Source organism: Geotrypetes seraphini, chromosome 3 (assembly GCF_902459505.1).
Source record: "Geotrypetes seraphini chromosome 3, aGeoSer1.1, whole genome shotgun sequence".
Lineage (NCBI taxonomy): Eukaryota > Metazoa > Chordata > Amphibia > Gymnophiona > Dermophiidae > Geotrypetes > Geotrypetes seraphini.
The window spans coordinates 88,194,246-88,220,016 of record NC_047086.1 but is presented as its reverse complement, the minus strand read 5'-3'; the positions used below and the strand labels follow the sequence as shown (position 1 = coordinate 88,220,016).

General features: G+C 44.2%; 2 protein-coding genes across 4 annotated transcripts in view; one reads left to right on the top strand and one right to left on the bottom strand.

Moving 5' to 3' along the window:
- The window catches only part of CPSF3 (cleavage and polyadenylation specific factor 3), an 89,508-nt gene extending 81,001 nt beyond the window's left edge, over nucleotides 1-8,507 (bottom strand). The window contains exons 1-5 of the mRNA XM_033936966.1: nucleotides 8,375-8,507; nucleotides 5,849-5,912; nucleotides 5,260-5,357; nucleotides 2,655-2,783; nucleotides 1,760-1,937 (exon numbers count right to left, since the gene is read on the bottom strand). Coding sequence (XP_033792857.1) covers nucleotides 1,760-1,937; nucleotides 2,655-2,783; nucleotides 5,260-5,357; nucleotides 5,849-5,912; nucleotides 8,375-8,451 — 546 coding nt within the window. The 5' untranslated portion in view covers nucleotides 8,452-8,507. The remainder of the gene's footprint in view (nucleotides 1-1,759; nucleotides 1,938-2,654; nucleotides 2,784-5,259; nucleotides 5,358-5,848; nucleotides 5,913-8,374) is intronic.
- A 119-nt stretch (nucleotides 8,508-8,626) lies between these two features.
- The window catches only part of ITGB1BP1 (integrin subunit beta 1 binding protein 1), a 42,083-nt gene continuing 24,938 nt past the window's right edge, over nucleotides 8,627-25,771 (top strand). The window contains exon 1 of one of the 3 annotated variants that reach the window (XM_033936968.1): nucleotides 8,627-8,758. The gene's annotated coding sequence lies outside the window, so the exon portion shown is untranslated. The other 2 variants (XM_033936969.1, XM_033936967.1) reach the window with 2 other exon arrangements.

The following is a 25,771-nucleotide window of genomic DNA, read 5'->3' as shown; positions in this document are numbered from 1 at the left end:
CGCATATCATGCATGATATGGCCAATCTGGAGTGACCAGGATTACCAATCCTGGATGGTCTGCAATCCTCCCAATGACTCTGCTGTTCATGGGCCATAGAGGTCTGTATCTCCACAGAGGTAGAACTGACCCAGGGAATCGAGTATTTCTTTAGCACTAAAAAACCTCTGAAAATGGAAAAAAAAAAAAAAAGAGCCCAAAAAGAACAAAAAAAAACACCCAGAGCATATCACAGTGACTTGTGTGTAGAAGGATGAAACGGAGAAACACAGAAGAGGTGGAGCTGAAGAATTTAAAGTGAGTAGGGGTACCAACTGGTTCAAGACTCATATGCCTTTTGCACCACAATGAGCATTTCATGTATTCTAAAACCAACCACAACTAAAAAAGACATGCATTTGTTCTTAATGTGACATGTGCTGAAATCCCCAGTCACACTTTCTAGGGCTAATCCCAATCAGAACATTCTTGCATGATTTACCCCTCCCCCTTTTTACAAAACCGTAGCGTGTTTTTAGTGCTAGCTGCAGCAGTAACAGCTCAGCCGCTCACAGGAATTCTATGAGCACTGGAGCTAGAAAGCTAGATTAGGAGCCTCAATTGAATCTTATTTCTTAACTTTTTTGAAGCCTACTGTTCTCCCCTATTGTTTTTTCCCCTTACTCATCTTATTTACTATCAATAACTTGTATTTCTTTCCCCATTTTTTCCTTTTGTATTATATGTTCTGTCAGGTTAGTCGTATTTATTTGGTTTGTTTCCCTCAGAAATTTGTAATTTTACTGTTTTGTACATTGCTTAGAATTTTTAATAAGCGATTAATCAAATCCATAATAAACTTGAGCTGTTACCGCCATGGCCGGCGCTAAAAACTCCGCTACGGTTTTGTAAAAGGGGTAGTTAACTATTAAAACAAAGAACAAAATGCCTGTGTGGTCTCTGGCTCCAGAGCTGTCTGATGAAATGCATTTCCATTACCAGTTTAAAACTAAGGGCTCCTTTTACTAAAGGTGCGCTAGGGCTTTAATGCACAGAATAGCGTGCGCTAGACCTTAACGCCAGCATTGAGCTGGCGTTAGTTCTAGAAGCGTAGTGCGCAGTGTAGCGTGCAGTAATTTCCTACATGCGCTAAAAACGCTAGCACACCTTAGTAAAAGGAGCCCTAAAAAAGGATAAACAAATATATCACTTTCCTGAACAGTACTTTGTACTGTTGTTCTCAGGTGACTATGCTGTCAAACTCACAAGGAATCACCACTCAATAGGCAGTAGGGTCAAGAGAGAGACATTCTCTGGCATGTAAGTCCTGTGTACTAATCCTATAATCATTACGTTTCAGGTTAACTCTGCTTATATACAAACAAAAGGTTGACCCTTGATGCTCCACAGAACTGGGAATCTGACGAGAACAAAAACACTGTGGCAAAGATGATGTTCAAGATGCAGGCTTTATTAAAAATATAACCCAATAATCCACATGAAGAAATACCTAGGATCCAAACCATTGGGGACTAAGGACCCAACACGGTCCGTGTTTTGACAAAATTGTCTTCCTCAGGGGTCCCTGAAGGTCCTGACATGAAAACCCGTGGATCAAAGACTGAAAACAATCCTGGATTGTTTTTAGTCTTTGATCCACAAGTTTTCGTATCAGGACCTTCAGTCATCAACTCTACTTATGTGCCACTGCTCCAAATGGTTAGAAAAAAAAAATCTAATAGCACAGCATTGGGTTTTTTGCCAGAGAAAAATATGATACCTTGACACCAGCTATTTCAAGCATGAACATGGCTGCTCCCAGGACATGGCCAGCATGGTAACACCAGAACTTGATGCCTGCTACTTCCTTCACTTCATGGAAATTGATGGTTTCAATTTTATCCATGCTTTCTTCCAGATCTGTTTCAGTGTACAGCATGTCATCGGCTGAAATGTTACTGAGTAAGAAAGGAAGCGTTTACATTTCCTGGCTTTTCATTTTGATAAGATTATCTCTAACAAAAACCTTAAAAATCTTGTACAGTCACACATCTTGAAGGAAAACATTGCATTCAACTCTTGGAGAAATTTATTTAGAGAGGTGAAATCAGGTATCTAATTAGGTAATATGTTTTAGGCTCAAGCAGGACAATCCCAAAACAAAATACTGTACAGACAAATGCTGAGCAACGAGAAAAAAATAGATCCTGGTGCCTCAGAGCAATTTGAACTTGATTCTTCAATGCTAGAGTTCAGCTGAATCAATCAGATTTAATAAAAACTCCTTGCTTTTTCTACAGTATTTTTACCTGTCTTCTATTCCATTAATTATACTTGGCTTCTGAATACTGATCAAAATCTGGGCAGCATTCTGAAGCTACTATAAGTTTACTTAATTTGGATTAAAATAAACATAGTAAAAGTAAACTATCATAGCAGGAATTATACTGAAGACATTATGCAGTACAGTAGTTTGAATTGCAAGCCAGTTGGATATGATAAGGTAAACAGAGTGATTCTGCTGTGTGGAGAATATGCTAATATGATGAGGAAAGAGTGCACCAATATGATGGACATAAAGCACTTACCCACTCCGAAGGTTCATGATAGCTCAGTTCTATGGGTTTAGAGCTGTACAAAATGCAGAATGGTGCCCAAACAGAAGATAAACTCACCTAACTTTGACATAATCTGAAAGGAGCCATCTGTAAATAGCTTTGGTGGCATGAGTCATGAAGGTTCTTCCTTTAAAGCTGGTCTTCTGGAGAAACCATGGAAGTGCACCACAATGATCCAAGTGGAAACTTAAGAGACAAATACATACAGGTAATAATATTCTTAGTTGTTCTACCATAGACCTGCTGTAAAAGTACCCATTGCCCTTATAATTTATAAAGCTAATTGCTAGTAGAAAACTGACCTCTTGGTGTACTCTAGCCTCCCACTAATTATAAGCTTCATATTAGTTTGAAAATGTTATAAGCCACTCTGCAGTTCCCCTGAACCACTGGGAACATAACAGAGGTGCATGGAACTGAATATGACTGGTTCATGTACTGTACTCGGCTTCCTGAGAACTGCTACATTTTTCTTCAGCATTTTGACTCCTTTCTCTTTCCCTCCCCCACCTTCCTACTTGCTGCCTTTAGTATTCATTTTTTTCATCTACTTCACTCTTTTCTCTCCAGTCTTCCAGCTGACCAGAAGTTTGACTTTGTCTCCTTTTCATCTATTTTCCTCCATCTCTTTCCATTCATGGAATTATGTCCTATCCCCTTTGATCCTTCACCTGCCTCTGGTCACCCATCTCAAAGCTTATCCTCATCATGTTATTCAAGAATTTACATCTGTATGGGTACCACAAATAATAGAAGCATGCAGGTTAGAATTGGTGCATGAAAACATAACCTCTTGGGCTCCAGAAGTGATTGCCAGTGGACCTGGAAACTTTCTATTAGAATGCAGGGGGATAGGTGCTTCCTTCTGTCTGAATAGTGGAAGAGCACCACAAGGTTCCAGGTTCCAAGTCAGAAGCAATATAAGTCAAATGGATGTGAACAAGGAAGAAGCACTATTTTTTAGTGGCTTTCTGCCATCTAAGTGCATATTGATGATGTCACAATGATGTCAAAATTATGCATCAGACAAATCCACTTGCTCTGAAATGCAACCATTGTGAGTAGTGTACTTCTTTTTCTTTTCTTAACCATTTAGAAATGAGGTTTAGTATGCAATATATATATATATATATATATATATTTTCATGTGCTTTGCTTGAGTAATGCATTATTAAACATATTTGGAGCTTAATATCAACCTGGCGTTATCTTTAGCCCCCAAAATCGACACTTTAGTACGCAATATATACGCAGTTTTTTTTCATGTGCTTTGCTTGAGTAATGTATTATCGTGTGTCCCCGAAAATAAGACAGTGTCATATTAATTTTGGGTCCAAAAAACGTGTTTTCGGGGAATGTCTTATTTTTTTCATTTACAACAATCATCTCTGCCTCTTCTCCACCCTATTTCTTCCTCTTTCTTTCCCCTCCCCACCCATATGTAGCATCTTTCCTACTCTCTCACCCATCCCCTTGTGCAGCATCTTTCTAGCCCTCTCTCCAATCCCCCTGTGCAGCAGAATCCAACCAACCTTCCCACCATGAGACTGACATACCATACCTCCGAGGCCACCTAAAGCAGCAGGGGTGGGGGGTTGCTGAATCAATGAGTCCAATTTTTTCAACAAATTAGGCAGCACTAATGTCAGGGATAGAGTCAGGGAGTGTTGGGGACATTCGGGGGGGGGGAGGAGGACTTTGGGGGTTGATATTAACTAGGGCTTATTTTTGGGGTAGGGCTTATATTAGGAGCATCATAAGAACATAAAAATTGCTGCTGCTGGGTCAGATCAGTGGTCCATTGTGCCCAGCAGTCCGCTCATGTGGCGGCCCTTAGGTCAAAGACCAGTGTCCTATTTGAGTATAGCCTTACCTGCATACGTTCAGGTTCAGCAGGAACTTATCTAATCTTTTCTTGAATCCATGGAGGGTGCTTTCCCCTATAACAGCCTCTGGAAGAGCATTCCAGATTTCTACCACTCTCTGGGTGAAGAACTTCCTTACGTTTGTACGGATCTATCCCCTTTTAACTTTAGAGAGTACCCTCTCGTTCTCTCCACCTCGGACAGTGTGAACAATATCTCTTTCTCTACTAAATCTATATTCCCTTCAATATCTTGAATGTTTTGATCATATTCCCTCTCAGTCTTACCGCCAGAATTGTTTGAGTGGTTCACAGAGCACGACCAAGACTTCCAGCTACTTCCCTGGCCTCTGAATTCCCCAGACCTTAACCCAATCGAGCATATTTGGGACCACCTCGATCGATATGTTCAACGACTGGATCCACTACCACGCACCCATCAGCAACTGTCGGATACATTGCAGTCTGTATGGCTCCAGATACCTCTAGCAACCACCCAGCATCTTATTGAGCGACTCCGATGGCTTCTGACTGCCATCCATGATGCCAGAGACCGTTATTCTGGATATTAGCAGGTGATCATAATAATGTGATTTGACTGTGTATATTCAATAAATTTATTATGCATTTCCTGATGACCACATATGCTTCCATCTTTTTCACATCCATTCAATTAATACTGATTCTGACTTGGATACACAGAAGTACAAGTGCAGCAAGATTTCTTAAGTAGCATTTTCTTACATATACGGTACATATAAAAACAATCATGGCATTTTTGTTAAAATGGAAACTTACTGACTAATCAGGAGAAGGTCAATTTCAGCAGGGTCTATCAAATCAATGTAAGGGAGTGCATCCATTCCTTCCAGCCCAGGATGGATACCACAGTCCAGCTAAGTAAAAGAAAGAAGAGCTTGGAAGTAATCTCAAACTATGAAAAGCAAGTCACAAAGCAATCTGCTTTCTACAATTTAACAGCAAATGCAGTCATGTTTATTCATTCCTCAAAAGGAAATATGTACCATCTCCCAAATACCAAGTAAAGCTTAAATTCATGAGATGTTTTAAAGACAGTTATGTGTTGTGCTGCTCTTACATTGTTGAAACTTAGGGTGCTGCATTTTCTGTGGTTGGTCTACATATGTGGAATGCGCACAGGTGCTAGTCAGTTTAAGACGTTATTGAAAACACATCTGGTTTTGTAGGCATAATTTAAACTATATTTACATGCGAGTAAGTATGGGTAGGTGATGAATTGTTTTTGTGTGTTGATAATGTTTTATTGGTAATTTTGAATTATGTTTTTTTCTTTTCTGCAATCCACCTAGGTTGAGACTGAATATAAGCTTTTTAAAAAAACTAAAACAAACTCTTGAGTACTTACCATTATTTTTCTTCCTTTGAACTCCAGGATAATGCATGATCGACCAACTTCCTGCCCAGCTCCACTACAGAAACAATACAAAATTAGTCCTGTATGCCTATTAGATCATGATCATGATCAATTTATTTGATATACCGAAAATATAAAACCAAAGTTAAAATCTAAGCGGTTTACAATATAATAAATATATAAAAAAGGGAGGGAAAATAAAACAAATCAATACGTACCGTACTTTACAAAACAAATCAATACATCTACATACATACCGGTACATCATCTAATATATGGGCAAGTGTGTATGATATGAATGTGATTATGCAACTGTGAATCTGTTTATGTACCTCAATCAGTATGTCACTGTGAGTTTCATTAAACATTCTAGTAATACATGTCTCATAGAATATCAGTTAAGCATGTCTTTCTCAGTGAATGTGTAGGAATATAGAATTATCTATACGGGAGGGGTGGGGTAGCAATTTTCAGAATAGCTCATTGCATATATCCACATATAAAGTGCCCTATAAAGATCTTCACCCTCATACAATTTTCACAATCTTCTGTTATGCTAGGACAGGGGTCGGCAACCCACAGTTCTTTCCCCATGTGGCTGTGGCTCTTCTCTTGCTTCAGTGGGTTAGCAGCAATGATTCTTATAGCTGCCTGCTGCTAACCTGGAAGCCTCTCTTCTATCATGTCCCACCCTCTGTCAGAACTTCCTGTTTTTGCCTTGGTGGGACACAGTAGAGGAGATGCTTCCAGGTTAGCGGCAGGCAGCTGCAGGAACTGATATTGACCCGTTGAAGCAAGAAAGAGCATAATATTTGTGAGTGGGGTTGGACAGGAAGGAAATAAGTTGCAGGAGGGATGAGAGTAATAAGAGAGGGAGAAATGGACATAAAGGTGGAGGGGAAGGAGATATGGTGCATAGGGAGAGATGGAGATATGGACATAGGGTTGGAGAGGAGGGAGAGATGGTGCATGGGAAGAGAGGAAGAAATGGACATGAAACAACTCTGTGTGGAAATACAGTGTCAAAAGTCTCATTAAATTGTTTTTCTTTATTTTCTGTAAGTACTTGAAGTTTTGTTTGTGTGTAAAATGTATATATGCCCATACCACACTAAAAATCGTATCTCAAACTCCCTTCTCTACACATTGCTGCTGCTCTTTGTAAATCTTGGTCAAACATTTAGGATAAAATGGCTCTTTGCTTTTTTAAAAGATTGCTGACCCCTGTGCTAGGAAAAAAAGTGTGAAATTTATGCAATTAGAATATATTTTGAATATATCTACACATTTTTCTACATATTTAAATTATAGAATATTTGTTAGATCAGCAAAAAAAAATCCCAACTCTCAGACCTTAATGTATAGTGAATATAAATGTTAATTTTTATCTGACTCTCACGGACCCCCTGAAACCCCTACTACTACAATGTATCATTTCTATAGGGCTGAAAGGCGTACGCAGTGCTATACATTTAACATATAAGAATAGCTAACAATCTAATTTGACAGACAGGGTTGGGGAGATTATGGTAAAGGAAATGATACAGTGGGTATAGGTATCCAACAGCAATGAGAGGTTAAGAGTTGAAAACAGTTTCAAAAAAGTGGGTTTTTAGCTTGGATTTGAATACTGCTAGGGACGGAGCATGATGTATTGATTCAGGCAGCCTGTTCCAGGCATACAGTACAGCAAGAAAGAAGGGATGGAGTCTGGAGTTGGCAGTAGAAAGAAGGGTATAGATAAGAGGGACTTGCCCGATGAACAGAGTTTATGGGGAGGAGCATAGGGGGAGATAAGTGAAGAGAGATATTGGGGGGCTTCAGAGTGAATGCACTTGCAAGTCAGTAAGAGGCATTTGAACTGTATTCGGAAATGGATGGGGAACCAATGAAATGACTTGAGGAGAGGGTAATGTGAGAATAACGGTTCTCACGGAATATGAGTAGTGCAGCAGCATTTTGAACAGATTGAAGATGTGAGAGATGGATGCATGGGAGGCCTGAGAGAAGTACATTGCAGTAGTCTAAGCGTGAGGTGAAGAGAGCACAGATAATGGTTTTGGTAGTGTGTTCAGAGAGGAGGACGGATTTTGATAATATTATAGAGTAAGCGACAGGTTTTGGCGGTTTATAGGATATAAGCAGAGAAGGAGAGAGAGTAGTCATAGATCACCCCAAGGTTATGAGCTGACCAGACAGGAAGGAGGATAGTGTTATCCACAGAAATAAAGACAAGTGAGAGGGGGGAGGTGAGTTTAGGTGTAAAGATAAGGAGTTCAGTTTTACCCATATTCAGTTTGAGATGGGACTCTGGACTAAAAGGAGAGGAAAAAGCTGAAGAGCAGCATAAGGATTTAAATAAAAATAAAAAAAGCAGGGGGGGGGGAAGAAAGCAACAACTGGTTTTCCCGTTCCTGGGAATTTAGGAGGGATGCTAAGTTTTCTTAAATATTCTTTCAGCGAGTGCATCTAGTTTGTGAAGCTCATTCATTATGTGTTTGGACACAGGTCACTCACAGGGGACAGATGTAAAGCTGATCACTTTCCTCGGCCGGGATAAGAACGTCCGCTTTCCTTTTCCCTGAAGCCGACATCGGACACCCCTCAACAAAGCAAGCACCCGGCGGAAACGCTTGCTTCAGACCCGGGGGTCACAGTTCACAAAGTCCTGCCACTTCCGGGATCACACAATCTCAGGAAGCCGGACTTTGTTTTTCGCACCACGTCCCCTTGCAGCTTGAATCACGCTTAGTATCTCGATCTCAGAGTACCAAGATACTTCTGGTCTTATTACCCCCGTTTCAGTCAAGTAATACAATGGAGCGAGCATCCCGGGATTGGCATGTCACTACCGCCACACTTCTTATCCAGTAGCTTCATATACAGAGCGCCTGCGCAAAGGTAGGAAACCGGAAGTGGAAACTGCGCTTGCGTGGTGTGGAATGTGTATTGGTCTGGTATTTCCGTCTGATGCATTGTGTACGGATGCATCACTCGGAGGCTTCTGATGCCTTCTGTAAGAGGTTGTCTCTGTCTTTGACCCAGGGGTGGGTGTTGCCCTTTATGTGAATGGCTCGGCTCATAACTCAAGAGGCGTTGCGAGGATTGTGATTTAAGAATAGGGTAGGTGATCATAGTTTTCTGTGTTTACCTTGTGATAGAGGAATTCGGCGTGTTCTGTTTTCCGACTGAATCATTATTATGCTAAAAACAAGTTTGATTATCTGTATTAACATCTCAATGCGACCATGAACCAGTGATATTTTAGTTCGGAAAATAACTAGTTCTAGTTATTATGCATGTGCAAAACATGGAATTTTAATTCTTATATTATTCTAGTTCTTTCAATGATGTAAACTTTAATTTTTATTTAGGCCTCTCCCAAACAGTTTAATGTGTCATTCCGTGTCAAATCGTCTAGGGCTGCCCACCTCACCATCACGAATTTTGATGAAACTGTATGCTGAATCTTATATGACCTAAACGAATACTGTTGTCCATACCACAACCATGTATTGCAAACTGTGTGCATCCTGCGATTCCAAGTGTGCCGCGGCACACTGAGGAGGAAGAGAGGCGTCGGCCAGCTGACTTGCCTACAGGAGGAGTGTGTGGCGCAGTGGTTGGAGCTACAGTCTCAGCACCCTGGGTTTGTGGGTTCAAACCCTGCGCTGCTCCTTGTGACCCTGGGCAAGTCACTCAGTCCTCCATAGCCCCAGGTACGTTAGATAGATTGTGAGCCCACCGGGACAGATAGGGAAAATGCTTGAGTACCTGATTGTAAAACCGCTTAGATAACCTTGATAGGCGGTATATAAAAACCTAATAAACTTGAAACTTGACGTGCCTCTCGCATTAGTTTAGCCACGGTTCCATCAGGCAGCCTCGGGGCCTTTGCTTGGCCGGTCTGCTTGGACAACAAAAATTCCTCTTGTCAGAGGCGGCCGGCCTAGCAAAGGCCCCAAGGCTACCTGATGGAACCATGTCTAAACTACACGTCTCCCTCCGTATTCGCTATGATAGGGGATTAACAGATCCGCGAATACAGAAAAACTTTTTCATATGTTATTCGCTGTTTTCTATTAAAAACCATCCTGAATATGGTGAAACCGTGAATAACATGGTTGGAGATTTGGCCTGTTCCTGAAGGAGAGGCAAAACATGGTGAAGAACGCGCTGGGAATCAGTGATTTTCTCTATGCAAGCTGACATTATTTGGGGGGAGGAGCCAGCAAGCTAAAAACCGCAAATAATCGAAACCGCGATTGCTGAAACTGCGAATATGGAGGGAGAAGTGTAATGCTAGCTGTGTGGGGAAGTTAAAAGCACAGTGAGCTGCCACTAGAGAGAGAAGAGGTACTGCTGGACTGGGGAGGAGGGAAAGGGAAGGGGTACTGCTGGACAGATAAGGAAGGGAAGAGAGGTACTGATGGACATAGGGGAGAGAGAGGTGCTGCTGGACAGTGGGGAGGGAAAGGGAAGGAAGAAGAGGTGCTGGACCTGGCAGAAGGGAAAGGAAAAGTGCTGCACAATGGAGGGGAGGGTGAGATGGTGCATGGAGAGGAATCATAGTAGTTGTGAGTGGGGTTTGGGGAGGGAAGGAAAGAAAATTGTTACAGGGGTGAGAGAGGGAGAAATGGACATGGGGTGGAGGAGAGGGAGAAATGGTGCATGAGGAGAGTGCTGGGGGGAAGGAGGGATGTCACTCGAGGGAAGAGGCAAGGAAAGAGAGAGAAAGCGTGTAGGAGGCAGAAAGTGTTGGATTCATGGAGAGGGCGAGATGAATTGGGAGGAAGAAAGGAGGGAAGGAAAAATGTCACACATGAGGGAAGGGGGAGAGGGCAGAGAGTGAAAAGTTGGACTCATGGAGAGAAGAGGGTTGGGGGAGGGAAGGAGGACCATAGGAGAAGCAGCATACGAGAAAGAAATGTTGGACTGGAAGGAGGGCCAGAAAGGGGGAAGGGAGATGGACTGCAGGGGGCAGAGAGGAGCAAGCGAGAGAAAAATGTTACACTGGGGGGGGGGGAGGAGAGATAACTAAAGGAAGGGAGAGATTCCAGACCAGGGAATGGAAGGGAAGGAGGGGAGGGGAGGGGAGCCTTGTAGCGCTATAAAAATAATAATAATAATAGTACTAGAGAGAGATGCCAGATTATGGGAAGGAGAGGAGAGAGATGCCAGACTGGGAAGAGGGGAAAGGAAGGAGAGAGATGTTGGATCACTGGGAGGAGGGAGGGAAGGAGAGAGATGTGGGACTACTGGGAGGAAAGGAGAGAGATGTTGGACCACTGGGAGGAGGGAGGGAAGGAGAGAGATGTTGGACTACTGGGGGGGGGGAAGGAGAAAGATGTCAGACTATGGAAACGAGGAGGGAAAGAGAGAAAGGAAGGGAAGGTAAGACATGGAAAAGTAGATTTGAGAAGAAAGCAGAGAAATGGGAAAATTGAATGTTATGTTAATACCAAAGATGGATGCAAGGCAGAAAGTACAGGACAGAAAAACAGACAATGGATAAGAAGGCACTGGAAACATAATTAAAAGCACAGAAAAATAAAATCACCAGACAACAAAGGTAGGGAAAATGATTTTATTTTCAATATAGTGATAGAAATGTGTCAGTTTTGAGAATTTATATCTACTGTGTATATATGAAAAATGAAGAAATTGCATTACAATTAGTAAAGGGGGTGGGATTTGGGGCAGAGCTTGGGTGGGCCTAGGGCGGAGCTTGGAAGATCTGTGGTTGGGGTATCAGTTGATATTTGTTAGACTTAGGGAGTACTTTACTTAGCTTGAAGTAGTTGAGAAAATATGTGTAAAGTTGTATAAAAAGCACTTGAAAATACAGTTTATGTGTATTTTCCAGTGCTTTTTACACATCTTTACACTTCATATTATGTATGATTCAGATATATATTTTTTACTTTATGGGTATTTTAATGATGTGCATGTCTCTATTTCAATTGATGACACTTCTGTTTTGCTATTTTCATCAAAAATGGCCAAAAAAGAAACCAACATAAAAATACCAATAACAACGATAATCCAAACTTCAAAAAATTGGTATTAATAGTGATGATCTGTCCTTAAATAACACTGGAGATGATATAGGAAAATGTGCTTCCCGAAATAAGAAAAAATTAGTAAAAACAAAGTGAGTGAAAGGACCAATCAGTACGGGCCCAGTGCCCTCGTAACAACCGTTGGCCCCGGGCAGGTGTTTATGGAGTGACAAGCACTTAGAAATAAATCTAAATAAACCCTGCCCCATACATCATATTATCCTTGTATGTGTGTAATTATAGAAAAAATATATATACATAATAAATAATCGGGAGCACAAACATCCCCAGAAGCAAAAGGAGAGAAAATCACCCCAAAAAAAGTTCTCCCTGAAACCTAATTAAAAAAAACAACAAAAAAACAATATATGAAAAAACCAAAATACGGAAAAATGACAAAAATCACCAAAGAAATAAGAAGAATATAATATTCTCTGTCTCATCCATAAATCCACAACGCAGTGAGCCCTGTGCACCTATCACAAATTGTTCGTGAAAATAATGAAAAACAGTGAAAAATACTTAGCTCAAGCGGCTGAAATAAATCCAAAACGAGACGAAGTTCAAAGTTCACCAATCATCACTGTTCAGTTCCGCTCGCTACTCGGTCCCGCTCGCATAAACTCGCTCAGTGAAGAGTCATAAATGTCAATCCATTCGCTGTTCCACTTCACTCGCTCAGTCCCATGCAATCAATACAGCTGTTCAATGCTGTTCACCACACATTTTGGTTCCGCTCACTCACTGTTTTTCATTATTTTCACGAACAATTTGTGATAGGTGCACAGGGCTCACTGAGTTGTGGATTTATGGATGAGACTGAGAATATATATACAGCGGCATGATGACTTCCTTCGTCCTGGTTGTAATACCCTTTATCCCAGGACAAGCAGGCAGCATATTCCCACATATGGGTGACGTCACCGACGGAGCCCCGCAGCGGACAGCCTCGAAAGCAGACTTGCTTGAAGATCTCGAACTTTCGAGCACTGCACCGCGCCTGCGCGCGTGCCTTCCCGCCCGAACTAGGGGGCGCATCTCCTGAGAGGATCCTCAGTTCGTTTATTTCCGCGGAGACAAGAAGACACGTTTTCTTTCTCTGCAGCATTGCCTTCTCATCACCGCGGCTGTTTCTTTATTAAAGTACGGTCGCTGTGCTTGTTTTATTATTTCCTTTCTTTTTCTTTTGATAAAAAAAAAATATATATATTGTTTTTCTTTTTTTGTTCGGCCGTCGAGCTTTGGGCCTAGGCCTAGGCTCCTTCGTTCGACACGGACTTTATTTTTTCCATGTCCCGGCCTCTTACCGGGTTTAAACGTTGTCGACAGTGTAATCGGGTGATTTCTGTTACCGATCCCCACTGCCGTTGTTTACAGTGCCTGGGTTCTTCTCATTCCCCAGAAGATTGTCATCGCTGCTTCACCCTTACTCCACGGGCCTTTCGGCGACGTTGTGCTCAATTTTTTCAACTTTTCGGCATGGAGCAATCTTCGGATCCGGCCTCGACCGTAGCGGCTGCTCCGGTCTCGAAGGCTTCGACTCCGACGACCTCGACACCTGTGGTCTCGAAGGCCTCGACCCAGACTCCGGCTGGAGTTTCGGTCTCAAAGGCCTCGACCTATTCTGCTTCGGTTGCCTCGAAGACGACGCCATCCACGAAGTCTTCTACGGGGGGTAAGTCTCCGAGTTCCCTTTCAGGTGCCGTATCCAAGAAGCCACCAGAGTCCTCGGCACGTCCACCTTCGAAGCGTACCTCCAAGATAAGGGAATACTCACCTTCGAGGTCGCCCTCTTCGGAGCGTACTGCTGCACCTACGAGGTCAGAATCTTCTGTCTCGGTGCCGATGCTAGAGGACATGTTGAAATCTATACTCACCACTCAGATTTCCTCCTTAGTGGCTCAATTGGTCCCGTCCTCGACCTTGCCTCGGACTGATCAGCCTGTCACTCAACCAGAGCTTCCAGTCTCCCGAGGCCGATCCCGGACACCGAAGAACATTTCTTCATCAGAGTCTTCTCCGGGCTCACCTCCTCCGAAGCATCGATCGAAGCATTCAAGACCTGTTACTTCTAAGCTTCGGAGGGAGTCTTCGACATTGGATACTGAGGCTTCTTTACCTCGTTCTTCGAAGTCGAAGCATGGATCTCGACATCATCGAGCCTCGACTCGAAGCCCTTCTCGATCCAGAACACCGTCGAAGCCAGTCCGTCGAGACAGTCCTCCACATACCTCGACTCATTCTGTAACACGTACACCTGGTACTTCTCCTTCCAGGAGTTTGAAAAGAAAGCATTCTCTTTCTCCAACTCACAGTGCAGCTTCTTCGGTCACTCTGCGTCTGGAATCAGACCTTTCACCATATTCTAGAGAGGCTTCTCCATCATACTCAGTTCAACATAAATCTCGCAGTGGTTCTCCTGAGGAAACATCTGATCCAAAATCAATTTCTTTTGCCAAATTTATCTTTGACATGGGCCAAGCTCTCAAGATAGACCTTCATTCAGACTCAAAATATACTCCTGAATACTTAGCGGATATGGAGCTTCCCCATCCACCAAAAGAGTCACTCAGATTACCTATGACTCCTGTTCTGCAGCAGACCTTCACTCGCAATATGGAAACCCCTTATTCTATCACTGCTATCCCATCCAAATTAGAATCTCGTTATAGAACGGTCCCCTGTAAAGGATATGAAAAGTCTCAACTTTCTCACCAATCTCTGGTTGTTGAATCATCATTGAAGAAAGCACATCCCTCCAAAATCTATGCTTCGGTTCCTCCTGGTAGGGAAGGCCGTACCATGGATAAGTTTGGACGTCGTTTATACCAGAACTCTATGATGGCAAATAGAGTTCTTAATTATAATTACATATTTACGTCCTACTTCAATAATTTTTTTAAGATTTTATCTTCATTTTATCCGGACATCTCTACCAATCGCCTATCAGAATTTAAAAATATCCTTAAGACTCTTTCTCAGTTGAGACTCTTCATGCTACAAGCTTCCTATGATGCCTTTGAACTCTCGTCTAGAGTGTCGGCATTTGCTGTAGCCATGCGTAGGTTAGCATGGTTACGGATAGTGGACATGGATCCTAACCTTCAGGATAGATTGGCTAATCTTCCTTGTCAAGGAAATTAATTATTTGATGACTCTATTGAGGCGGCTACAAAGCGTCTTTCAGAACATGAGCGCTCTTTTGCTTCCCTCATTCGTCCAAAACCTAAACCTGTACCAACTAGAGGTTTCAAACAAACTCCACGTCGCTATCCGCAGAAAACAACTCCTGCTTTTTCTAGACCTCCTGCTCGTCGGCCTCCTCCACAACAAAGGCAACAAAAATCTCAGACTCCTGCTGCCACCAAGCCTGCTCAGTCTTTTTGACAATCTCGACCTGAGCATTCAAATTTCTCTGTTTCCAAATTCTCCCCTCCCCATAGGGGGTCGCCTGTCCACTTTTTATCACCAATTGGAGCTCATTACTTCAGACCTCTGGGTACTTACCATCATACGAGAGGGATACTCTCTTCGACTCCTTCAGGTACCTCCAGATCGCCATCCAAGAGAGTGTCTTTCAAATCAGTCGCATTTTCCCCTCCTTCTTCAAGAAGCTCGAGCTCTTCTTCTCCTGCGAGCAGTGGAGGAAGTTCCTCTTCCACAAAGGAACTTGGGATTTTATTCCCGTTATTTTCTAGTTCCCAAAAAGACGGGGGATTTGCGACCGATTTTGGATCTCAGAGCCCTCAACAAATATCTAGTCAAAGAGAAATTTCGAATGCTCACTCTGCCAACTCTATATTCCTTGATGGATCAAGGGGATTGGATGTGCTCTCTCGATCTCAAAGAGGCCTATACTCATATCCCTATTCATCCAGCCTTTCGCAAGTATCTCAGATTCAAGGTAGGAAATCTTCATCTTCAGTACAGAGTTCTCCCCTTCGGACTGGCTTCTTCCCCCAGAGTTTTCACCAAATGCCTAGTGGTTGTAGCTGCAGCTCTTCGCAACCAGGGTCTTCAAGTATTTCCATACCTAGACGACTGGCTCATCAAGGCTCCCTCTTTTTCAGAGGTTATTGCAGCGACCCAACAGACTATTCTCTTTCTGCAAAGTTTGGGATTTCACATCAATTTTCCCAAATCTCAGCTGACTCCTTCTCAGTCCCTCCAGTTCATAGGAGCTACTCTGGACCAGTGTTCCCGCTAAGCTGCGCTAGGGTGCGCTGGCGCACAAAATATTACCTCGCAGCGCACAAGTTTCTCGTCACAGCGCACACAGTGTAGAGCACAGTTCTTCAACCGCCGGTCCGCAAACAAAATCTTGCCGGTCCGCGAAGGATTCGGTCCCCGCCGCAACGAAAGGCCGGCGTCAGCTGACTTGCAACTTCCTGTTGCAGTCGCTGTGCCGGGACTCCTGCCTTCGCCGGGACTCCTGCCTTCCACCGCGTTTGCCTCCTGCCTTGTCTCCGCACCTCCAGACCAGCAGCGGCAGCTGTGTATGCTTTTAACTTCGGCACAGAGCTGCCCCTAATCAATAGTTTAGCGCGGTTTCATAAGGCAGCCTCGGGGCCTTTGCTAGGCCGGCCCACATCGCATCATCGAAGCGGGCCGGCTATCAAAGGCCCCGAGGCTGCCTCATGAAACCGCGCTAAACTATTGATTAGGGGCAGCTCTGTGCCGAAGTTAAAAGCATACAGAGCTGCCGCTGCTGGTCTGAACTCTTGGGCCGCTGAAGGAGGGCAAAAAGCAGCTGTCCTGGAGGTTTCCCTTCCTCTCGCCTTTACAGGTTCCTTTTTTCCACCTTTTTTTTTTTCCTTCAAACGGCAACGGGCCCCAGCATCGACATCAATCAAGTAAGTTCCACTGTCAATCAAGCGGTTCTGCTCGGCCAAAGCTTCCCCTGTGACATGAGCCACCCTCAGGGGAAAGAAAGTGACCCACAAAGGTGAGGGGAAGGGGGGCAGATGATGGAAGTTGGGGGGGGGGGAGAGAGAGAGAGAGAGAGAAGGGGCAGATGATGGAAGGGAGGAGATGAGAGAGAGAGAGAAGGGGACAGATGATGGAAGTGAGAAGAAGGGAGAGAGAGCAGAAGGCAGATGGATGTCAGTTGAGAAGGGAGAGCAGATGCTGAATGGAAGTGGGGAAAGAACACATACTGGATGGAAGGAGGAGATAAATAAAGGGGGAAGAAAATAGTAAGATAATGGAGGGGTGAGGGAAAGGGGTGACAAGCTGTGTGTAGACACAGTGAAAAGAGGGAAACGGGACTAAATAGTAAGAAAGAATTTAATTTAGATGGAGGCAGAAAATAGAGAAGGAAGACCAGAGAAGAAAAGGGAAGAGAGAGCAGAGAATGATCAGATCTGAGTGGAGGAAATGAGAAGAGAGATATGCTAAAAACCACAGGGGGGAGGGAAGGATAGAGATGCCAGACCATGAGGGGAACAGAAGGAAGATGATGGATGCTAGACCAAATTGGGGGGTGGGGGGGGCAGGAGGAGAGATGGCAGGGAAAGACAGACAGTGAATGGAAGGGGCAGATGCTGGACTGAAGAGACAGAGAAGGTTATCATGCTGCTGTACCGGGCCATGGTACGCCCTCACCTGGAGTACTGCGTCCAGCACTGGTACTTTAAGAAGGACACGGTACTACTCGAAAGGATCCAGAGAAGAGCAACTAAAATGGTTAAGGGGCTGGAGGAGTTGCCGTACAGCGAAAGATTAGAGAAACTGGGCCTCTTCTCCCTTGAGCAGAGGAGATTGAGAGGGGACATGATAGAAACATTCAAGGTACTGAAGGGAATAGACTTAGTAGCTAAGGCAGGGAGAACGAGAGGGCACTCTCTAAAGTTGAAAGGGGATAGATTCCATACAAACGTAAGGAAGTTCTGTGGTAGAAAGCAACATATTTATTTGGCTCATAACTTGCTGGCGCCCGATATTTTTAGCTCACAGTGAAAAAAGTTTGCTCACAACACCCGCCCGCTTAGAGGGAACACTGCTCTGGACACTATCAATCTGAGAGCATATCTTCCACAACCACGTCAGGATGCACTCCTTCAACTGTCTCAACAATTCTGCCAACTTTCCTCTGTTCCAGACTTCACCTTCGCATTCCTCAATGGACACTGGCATCTCAATGGCAACAATCAGTGGATCCACCAACTCGACTAATTTCCATCACGCCTTCATTAAAGAAGTCTCTCCGCTGGTGGATGCTCTCTTTGAATCTTTCAAGAGGTTTACTGTTTTACCCTCTTCCTCATCAGAAGGTCCTCACAACCGACTCGTCAATGTATGCATGGGGAGCTCATGTGGACGGTCTTTGCACTCAAGGGCTCTGGACCCAAGCGGACCGGCGGTGTCCTATAAATCTGTTGGAACTCAGAGCGATATTCTATGCTCTCAAAGCTTTTCAGCATCTACTTCACGACATGGTGATTCTAGTACGTACCGACAACCAAGTAGCCATGTATTATGTCAACAAACAGGGAGGGACGGGATCTCACTCCCTCTGTCAAGAAGCTCTGAAATTGTGGCATTGGGCGATTCTTCACAACATCTTCCTCAGAGCGGTTTATATTCAGGGTCAACAAAATTATTTGGCGGACAAATTGAGTCGTCTTCTACAACCTCACGAATGGACAATCAATTCTCCTACTCTTCGCCAAATTTTTGCTCGTTGGGGGACTCCACAGATAGATCTGTTTGCGTCACCTCTCAACTTCAAACTGCCTCAATTTTGCTCCCGCATCTATACTCCTCAGCGTCTCGAAGCGGATGCGTTTCTACTAGACTGGAGGAATCAATTCCTTTATGCTTTTCCTCCGTTTCCTCTGATTCTCAAGACTCTAGTCAAGTTGAAATCAGACCGGGCCACCATGATTCTGATAGCTCCTCGGTGGCCCAGGCAACCTTGGTTCTCCCTTCTACTTCAACTCAGCACCAGGGAGCCTCTACTTCTTCCAATATTTCCTTCTCTACTCACGCAGAATCAAGGATCTTTGCTTCATCCCAATCTACAGTCTCTACATTTGACAGCTTGGTACCTTTCTCTATAACAGACTTTTCTCAATTCTCTCCGTCTGTACAAGATATTTTACTTGCTTCCAGAAAACCATCAACTAGACAATGTTATGGTCAAAAGTGGACAAGATTCTCTGCTTGGTGTTCTACACATAATTTACCTCCCAGATCTGCTTCCTTGACATCAGTTCTGGACTATTTACTTCATTTATCACAATCTGGACTTCAGACTACATCTATCCGAGTCCACCTTAGTGCTATAGCTGCTTTTCATCAGCCTTTGGATGGAAAATCCCTTTCTGCACATCCTATGATTTCTCGTTTTATGAAAGGACTTCTCAATCTCCATCCTCCTATTAAACCACCTCCTGTGGTTTGGGATCTCAATGTTGTTTTAGCTCAACTTATGAAATCTCCTTTTGAACCACTTGACAAAGCTCATCTCAAGTATCTCACTTGGAAAACTGTTTTCCTGATCGCCCTCACTTCTGCTCGACGTGTCAGTGAGTTACAAGCGCTAGTGGCTGATCCACCTTTCACAGTTTTTCACCATGACAAGGTTGTTCTACGTACTCATCCTAAATTCTTACCTAAAGTTGTTTCAGAATTTCATATCAATTAGTCTATTGTTCTACCTGTATTTTTTCCAAAGCCTCATTCTCATCCAGGAGAGGCGGCTCTTCATACATTGGACTGTAAACGTGCTTTGGCTTTCTACCTCCAACGCACTCAACTTCACAGAACATCTCCTCAACTTTTCATATCTTTTGATCCGAACAGGTTGGGACGTCCTATTTCAAAACGCACAATATCCAACTGGATGGCTGCTTGCATTTCATTCTGCTATGCTCAGGCTGGTCTTTCCTTGTAAGGTCGAGTGACGGGCCACAAAGTTAGAGCTATGGCGGCGTCTGTAACTTTCCTCCGATCAACTCCTATTGAGGAAATCTGCAAGGCTGCCACTTGGTCCTCGGTTCATACTTTCACCTCTCATTATTGTCTGGATACCTTATCCAGGAGGGATGGCCATTTTGGCCAATCTGTTTTGCAAAATCTTTTTTCGTAATATGCCAACTTCCCTCCATCCCTTTCTGTTTAGCTTGGAGGTCACCCATATGTGGGAATATGCTGCCTGCTTGTCCTGGGATAAAGCACAGTTACTTACCGTAACAGTTGTTATCCAGGGACAGCAGGCAGATATTCCCACAACCCTCCCACCTCCCCTGGTTGGCTTCTTGGCTAGGTATCTGAACTGAGGATCCTCTCAGGAGATGCGCCCCCTAGTTCGGGCGGGAAGGCACGCGCGCAGGCGCGGTGCAGTGCTCGAAAGTTCGAGATCTTCAAGCAAGTCTGCTTTCGAGGCTGTCCGCTGCGGGGCTCCGTCGGTGACGACACCCATATGTGGGAATATCTGCCTGCTGTCCCTGGATAACAACTGTTACGGTAAGTAACTGTGCTTTTTGATGATGCCCAGCATTCTGTTTGCTTTTTTTGAGGCTGTCGCACATTGCGCCGATGGTTTCAGTGATGTGTCGACCATCACCCCCCAGGTCCCTTTCAAGGTTACTCACCCCTAGCAATGTTCCCCCCATTTTGTAGTTAAACATCGGGTTCTTTTTCCCTACATGCATGACCTTGCATTTCTCTACGTTAAAACTCATTTGCCACTTTTTTGCCCAGTCTTCCAGTTTCGTTAGGTCCCTTTACAGGTCTTCACAGTCTTCCGTGTTTCTAACCCTGCTGCAGAGTTTGGTGTCATCAGCAAATTTGATAACCTCACATTTTGTCCCTGCCTCCAGATCGTTAATAAATATATTGAACAGTAGAGGTCCCAGCACCGACCCCTGTGGAACTCCGCTCGTGACCCATTGCCAGTCTGAGTATTGGCCTTTTACTCCAACCCTCTGTTTCCTGCCTGCCAACCAGTGTTTGATCCATCGGTAGATATCCCCTTGCACCCCGTGGTACCACAGCTTTTTAAGTAGCCGTTCGTGAGGTACCTTGTCGAAGGCTTTTTGGAAGTCAAGGTAAATGATGTCTATGGATTTCCCCTTATCCATCTGGCTGTTTATTCTCTCAAAGAAGTACAGCAAGTTCGTGAGGCACGACCTTCCCTTGCAGAAGCCATGCTGGCTCGCCTTCAGTTGTCCTTTGTTTTCTATGTGTTCGCAGATTGTTTTCCTTTACCATTGCTTCCATCATCTTCCCTGGAACCGAGGTCAAGCTTACAGGCCTGTAGTTTCCCGGGTCACCCCTTGATCCCTTCTTAAAGATGGGCGTGACATTCGCTATTTTCCAGTCCTCTGGGATCTCCCCTGTTTTTAGGGAGAGGTTACATATTTGGCGAAGTGTCTCTGCTATTTCGTTTCTCAGTTCTTTTAGTACCCTTGGGTGGATGCCGTCCGGGCCTGGTGATTTGTCACTCTTTAGTCTGTCTATCTGTCTGAGGACATCCTCTTTGCTTACCTCTAGTTGTACCAGCCTTTCATCGTGTTCTCCGTTTATAATCACCTCGGGTTCCGGAATATTGGATGTGTCCTCTCTGGTGAAGACTGACGAGAAGAATTTGTTTAACCTGTCAGCTATCTCTTTTTCCTCCTTTATCGCTCCTTTCCTGTCTCCGTCGTCCAGTGGTCCCACTTCCTCTCTGGCTGGTTGTTTCCCTTTCACATACCTGAAGAAGGGTTTGAAGTTTCTTGCTTCTCCTGACAGTCTTTCCTCATATTCTTTCTTTGCTTTCCTGACCTCTCAATGACATTCTTTCTGGTGTCTTTTGTGCTCTTCCTGGTTTTCCTTTGTTGGTTCCTTTTTCCATTTCTTGAAGGATGATTTCTTGTCGCTTATCGCCTTTTTAACTGCAGTTGTTATCCATGCTGGGTTTCTAGTTCGATTTTTTTTGCACCCTTTCCTAAACCTTGGGACGTACAGGTCTTGTGCCTCGAGCACTGTGCCTTTAAGCAGTGTCCAGGCTTCCTTTACGGTCTTCACCTTCCCTGAGCTGTTGCTGAGCTTTTTTCCTACCATTTTCCTCATGTCCTTGTAGTTTCCTTTTCTGAAGTTGAGTGCTGTCGTTGTGGTTCTTTTCACCTTTGATGTTCCCATGTTTAATTTGTACTGGATCATGTTGTGATCGCTGTTCCCTAACGGTGCTAGTACCACCACTTCCTTTGCGTGAATAAGGTTCAAACAGACACTAAGAATCTGGCATTTATGGCAAGAGAGCTAGAGGAAGTGGAGAATAGGAGCCGTAGGTGTAATATTCGGATTATAGGATTACCAGAAGGGATTGAAGGGGGAAATACTATTGCCTTTGTGGAAAATATGCTGCCAAAACTGCTCTCCTTGAACTTGCAGTTCCCAGTTGAAGTGGAGAGAGCATATAGGATTCCTATGAACATTTCAAACAGGCATGCCGGCCCGAGGCCTATAATCTGTACTACTACTTCGGTTCAGGCAGGCAATTGAAATTTTAAATGCAGCAAAACAAGACAGCAAAGTCTCAAGTATATAAGTGGTTGCAGTTGAAGCAGGCCATTCAGAAGGGGTTCCCTGATTTGCGAAACTTAAAAACTCAGTATAGCTTGCCGGGTCTGTGCTTCCAGACAGATTTCCTGTGGCGTCAGGCAGCCAAGTGGTATAAATTAATATCTGAATTCTTGAATAAAAACCCAAAAACTGGTCTTCGAGACATTTGGAGCATTGAGATTAAGCAGCAGATTTCTGCATCTCAATGACCACGAATTTGGACTTGGAGGATGAGATGTACAGCGTCAGTATCTATGAGACAAACATGTTTTTTTGTTGCATAGAAGTTTTTGGACCCCTGTTAGATTGCAAAAATTAGATAGTTCTAAGTCAAATAGATGCTGGCATTGTCATCCCGATATAGGGACACTGGATCATCTGCTCTTCTTCTGTCCCTTGATACTTAAATTTTGGCAATCCATTTGGAGTCAAATCAATAGAATACTGGAAGTTCCAATGGCATTGACATATGATACAGTGCTGTTTGGCACGTTATTGAGGGTCAAGAGTCCAATAACCTCATGCAATAATAGACTACTTTTCATCATGACGGGAGTTGCCATACAGCTCATTTTAAAAAATTGGGACAGGTTAAACTACAGTTACTGGTGGGAATCCTTGTGCCAAACTTATAAATTTGAACGTATGAGTACAATACAATTGGGAAAGCAAACAAAAACTTATAAACAATAATTGTGATCAAAAAAATAGGCTATCAGCTTTACCAGCTACATCGGCTATTTAACAATTATAGCCGATTCACTAAAAAGATAAATGTTGTTTAAAGTTTTTCTAACATTTTTTGGATTTAATTTAATCACGATACACTTTATGGACAAAAAAAACCTTCTAAATACTCTCAGCTCGATGAAAGATACCCTTTCCCTGCTTTTCTTTATATACATCTACTGCAGGCATCTGAAAGCTGGAGAATTCTAATTGAAGATTTTTTTTTATCACAATTATTGTTTATAAGTTCTTGTATTTGTTTGCTTTTTCGAGTTTAAGGACTTGGTCCCAGGGCTGTGGAGTCGGAGTCGGAGGAAATTTCGGGTACTCGGAGTCGGAGTCAGAAGTACAAAAAACTGAGGAGTCGGAACATTTATCTACCGACTCCATTTTTGAACTTGGCATACCAATCACGAGTGATTCTTTCAGCTATAGCACCCACTATATACACAGCACAAATGTTGCGAGCAGCTTCTGCGGCCTTAGAACCTTGATTAAAAGCAAAAAGAAGGTGGTGTCGAAAATGCTCATTTCTCTCAACTTGACATTCCATTTTAACGATCTGAAAATTTACCAGTGCTGTGGAGACGGAGTCGAGGAGTCGGAGGAAATTTCGGGTACCTGGAGTCGGAGTCGGAGTCTGAAGTACAAAAAACTGAGGAGTCGGAGTCGGAACATTTATCTACCGACTCCACAGCCCTGCTTGGTCCATTGTTATATTTTGAGTGTTGTACAATTATAAGAAATTCAAGGAGGTTTGGAACCCATTGACAAAATTTTGTAAAGATTGAATATTAGTTTTAGCCCTTTGATTATACACGTCCAGAATGGGTGGATGGGAGGGGAGGGGGTTATGCCTTTAATTTATTATTTGATCACACTTTTGTTTGTCTTGATCATTGTTGTTACTCTTGATTGTCTTTATGTGTATGAAAGGGTGGGGGGGGAAGGGATATGTATTTATTATATCATATCATTTGATGAAATTAAGTGCTGTTTATTTGTACATTGTTTTATAATATGTTGCACTTGATGTTAGTTTTTAAAATGAATAAAGATTTTTAAAAAACCAAACAAAAATTACCACATGATCTGCTTAGGCATCTCATGATAATTTTGGGATCAGCATGCGCTTTCCATGCTCTAAAAAATAGATTGTTTTTCTGCTTGGGGTATGTTTGGAAATGGAGAGTAGGTATGTTCTGTGCTAATAGGTTAATGCAGCTATATTGCACCTAAGAACACAAGAATAGCCTTACTGGGTCAGACCAACGGTCCATCTAGGCCAGTATCCTTGTCTTCTCAGAGGCCAATCAAAGTCACAAGTACCTGGCAAAACCCCCCAATAGTAGCATTATCCCAGGACAAGCAGGCATGATATTCTCACACATGGGTGACGTCATCTACGGAGCCCCAGCGCGGACAGCTTTTCAAGCAAACTTGCTAGAAGTTTCAAGTTTGCACACTGCACCACGCATGTGCTAGCCTTCTTGCCCACTAGAGGGCGCATCTCCACCTCGTGGTCCTCAGTTCATTTTCATCCGCGGAGCCAGAAGCCCTGTGGATAAATTGTGCTCGTTATTGCCTTCTGTCGCCGCGGCTGTGTGCGGAATTTCGACGCGGTCGCTGCGTTATCTGTGTTTTCTTTCTTTGTTTTCTTCTTTTTTCAAAAAAAAAAAAAAAAATTAACTTCATCCATTCGCTCCGGGGGCTCCCGGTAGCCGTGGCCGAGGAACCTCGTTTGTTCCCGGCCTTGTTTTGGGCCCATGTCCCGGCCCGTAACGGGATTTAAGAAGTGTGGTAGGTGTGATAGGCTTTTGTCCATCACTGACCCTCACAGTTGCTGCCTAAGGTGTTTGGGGCCCCATCACCCGACAGCATCGTGCCCTAAGTGTGCCACCTTCCAGAAACGGGCCCTTACTCGTCGCAAGGCCCGTATGGCGGATCTCTTTGCCGTCGATACCCCGACGGGGAAGGCCTCGAGCTCGGCCTCGGCTTCGGCCCCGGCCTCGGCCTCGACATCGGACCCCTCGGCTACCTCGAAGCCGGTTGCCTCGCAGAAGCAAGCCCCGGGTAAGTCTCCACTTCCTTCCTCAGTTTCATCGACCAGGAAACCATCCTCGGGCTCTTCGTCGGCGGGACCGTCGACCTCTGCCCAGTCCAAGGTGTCGAAGGGGTTAGCCCCGAGGGAATACTCGAAACCGAGGTCGCCCTCTGCGGAGCGCCCCCAGGTGTTGCCTCCGGGTCTCACGATCCCGGCGTTCCAGGAATTGCTTCGAGCTTTAATTTCCTTGGAGCTCTCCGGGGCCATTGAGACCTTGCAGCAGGCTTCGGCCTCGACTTCGGTCTCCGCGGCCCCGCAGTTGGCGACCTCGGCCTCGGGCACCGGCCTTTCAGCGGCCGAAGCTCCCTCGGCCTCGACGCTTCCCTCGGATCCGACCTCGGTGAGACAGCCTGAGGTCAGTGTGTGGTCCCGAGACAAGCAGCGCCGGGTACGCCGGATCTCCTCGTCCTCGTCCCCGAGGTCTTCCCGGGGTTCATCGCCCTCGGGCAAGCCTCGGGCGAAGCACCG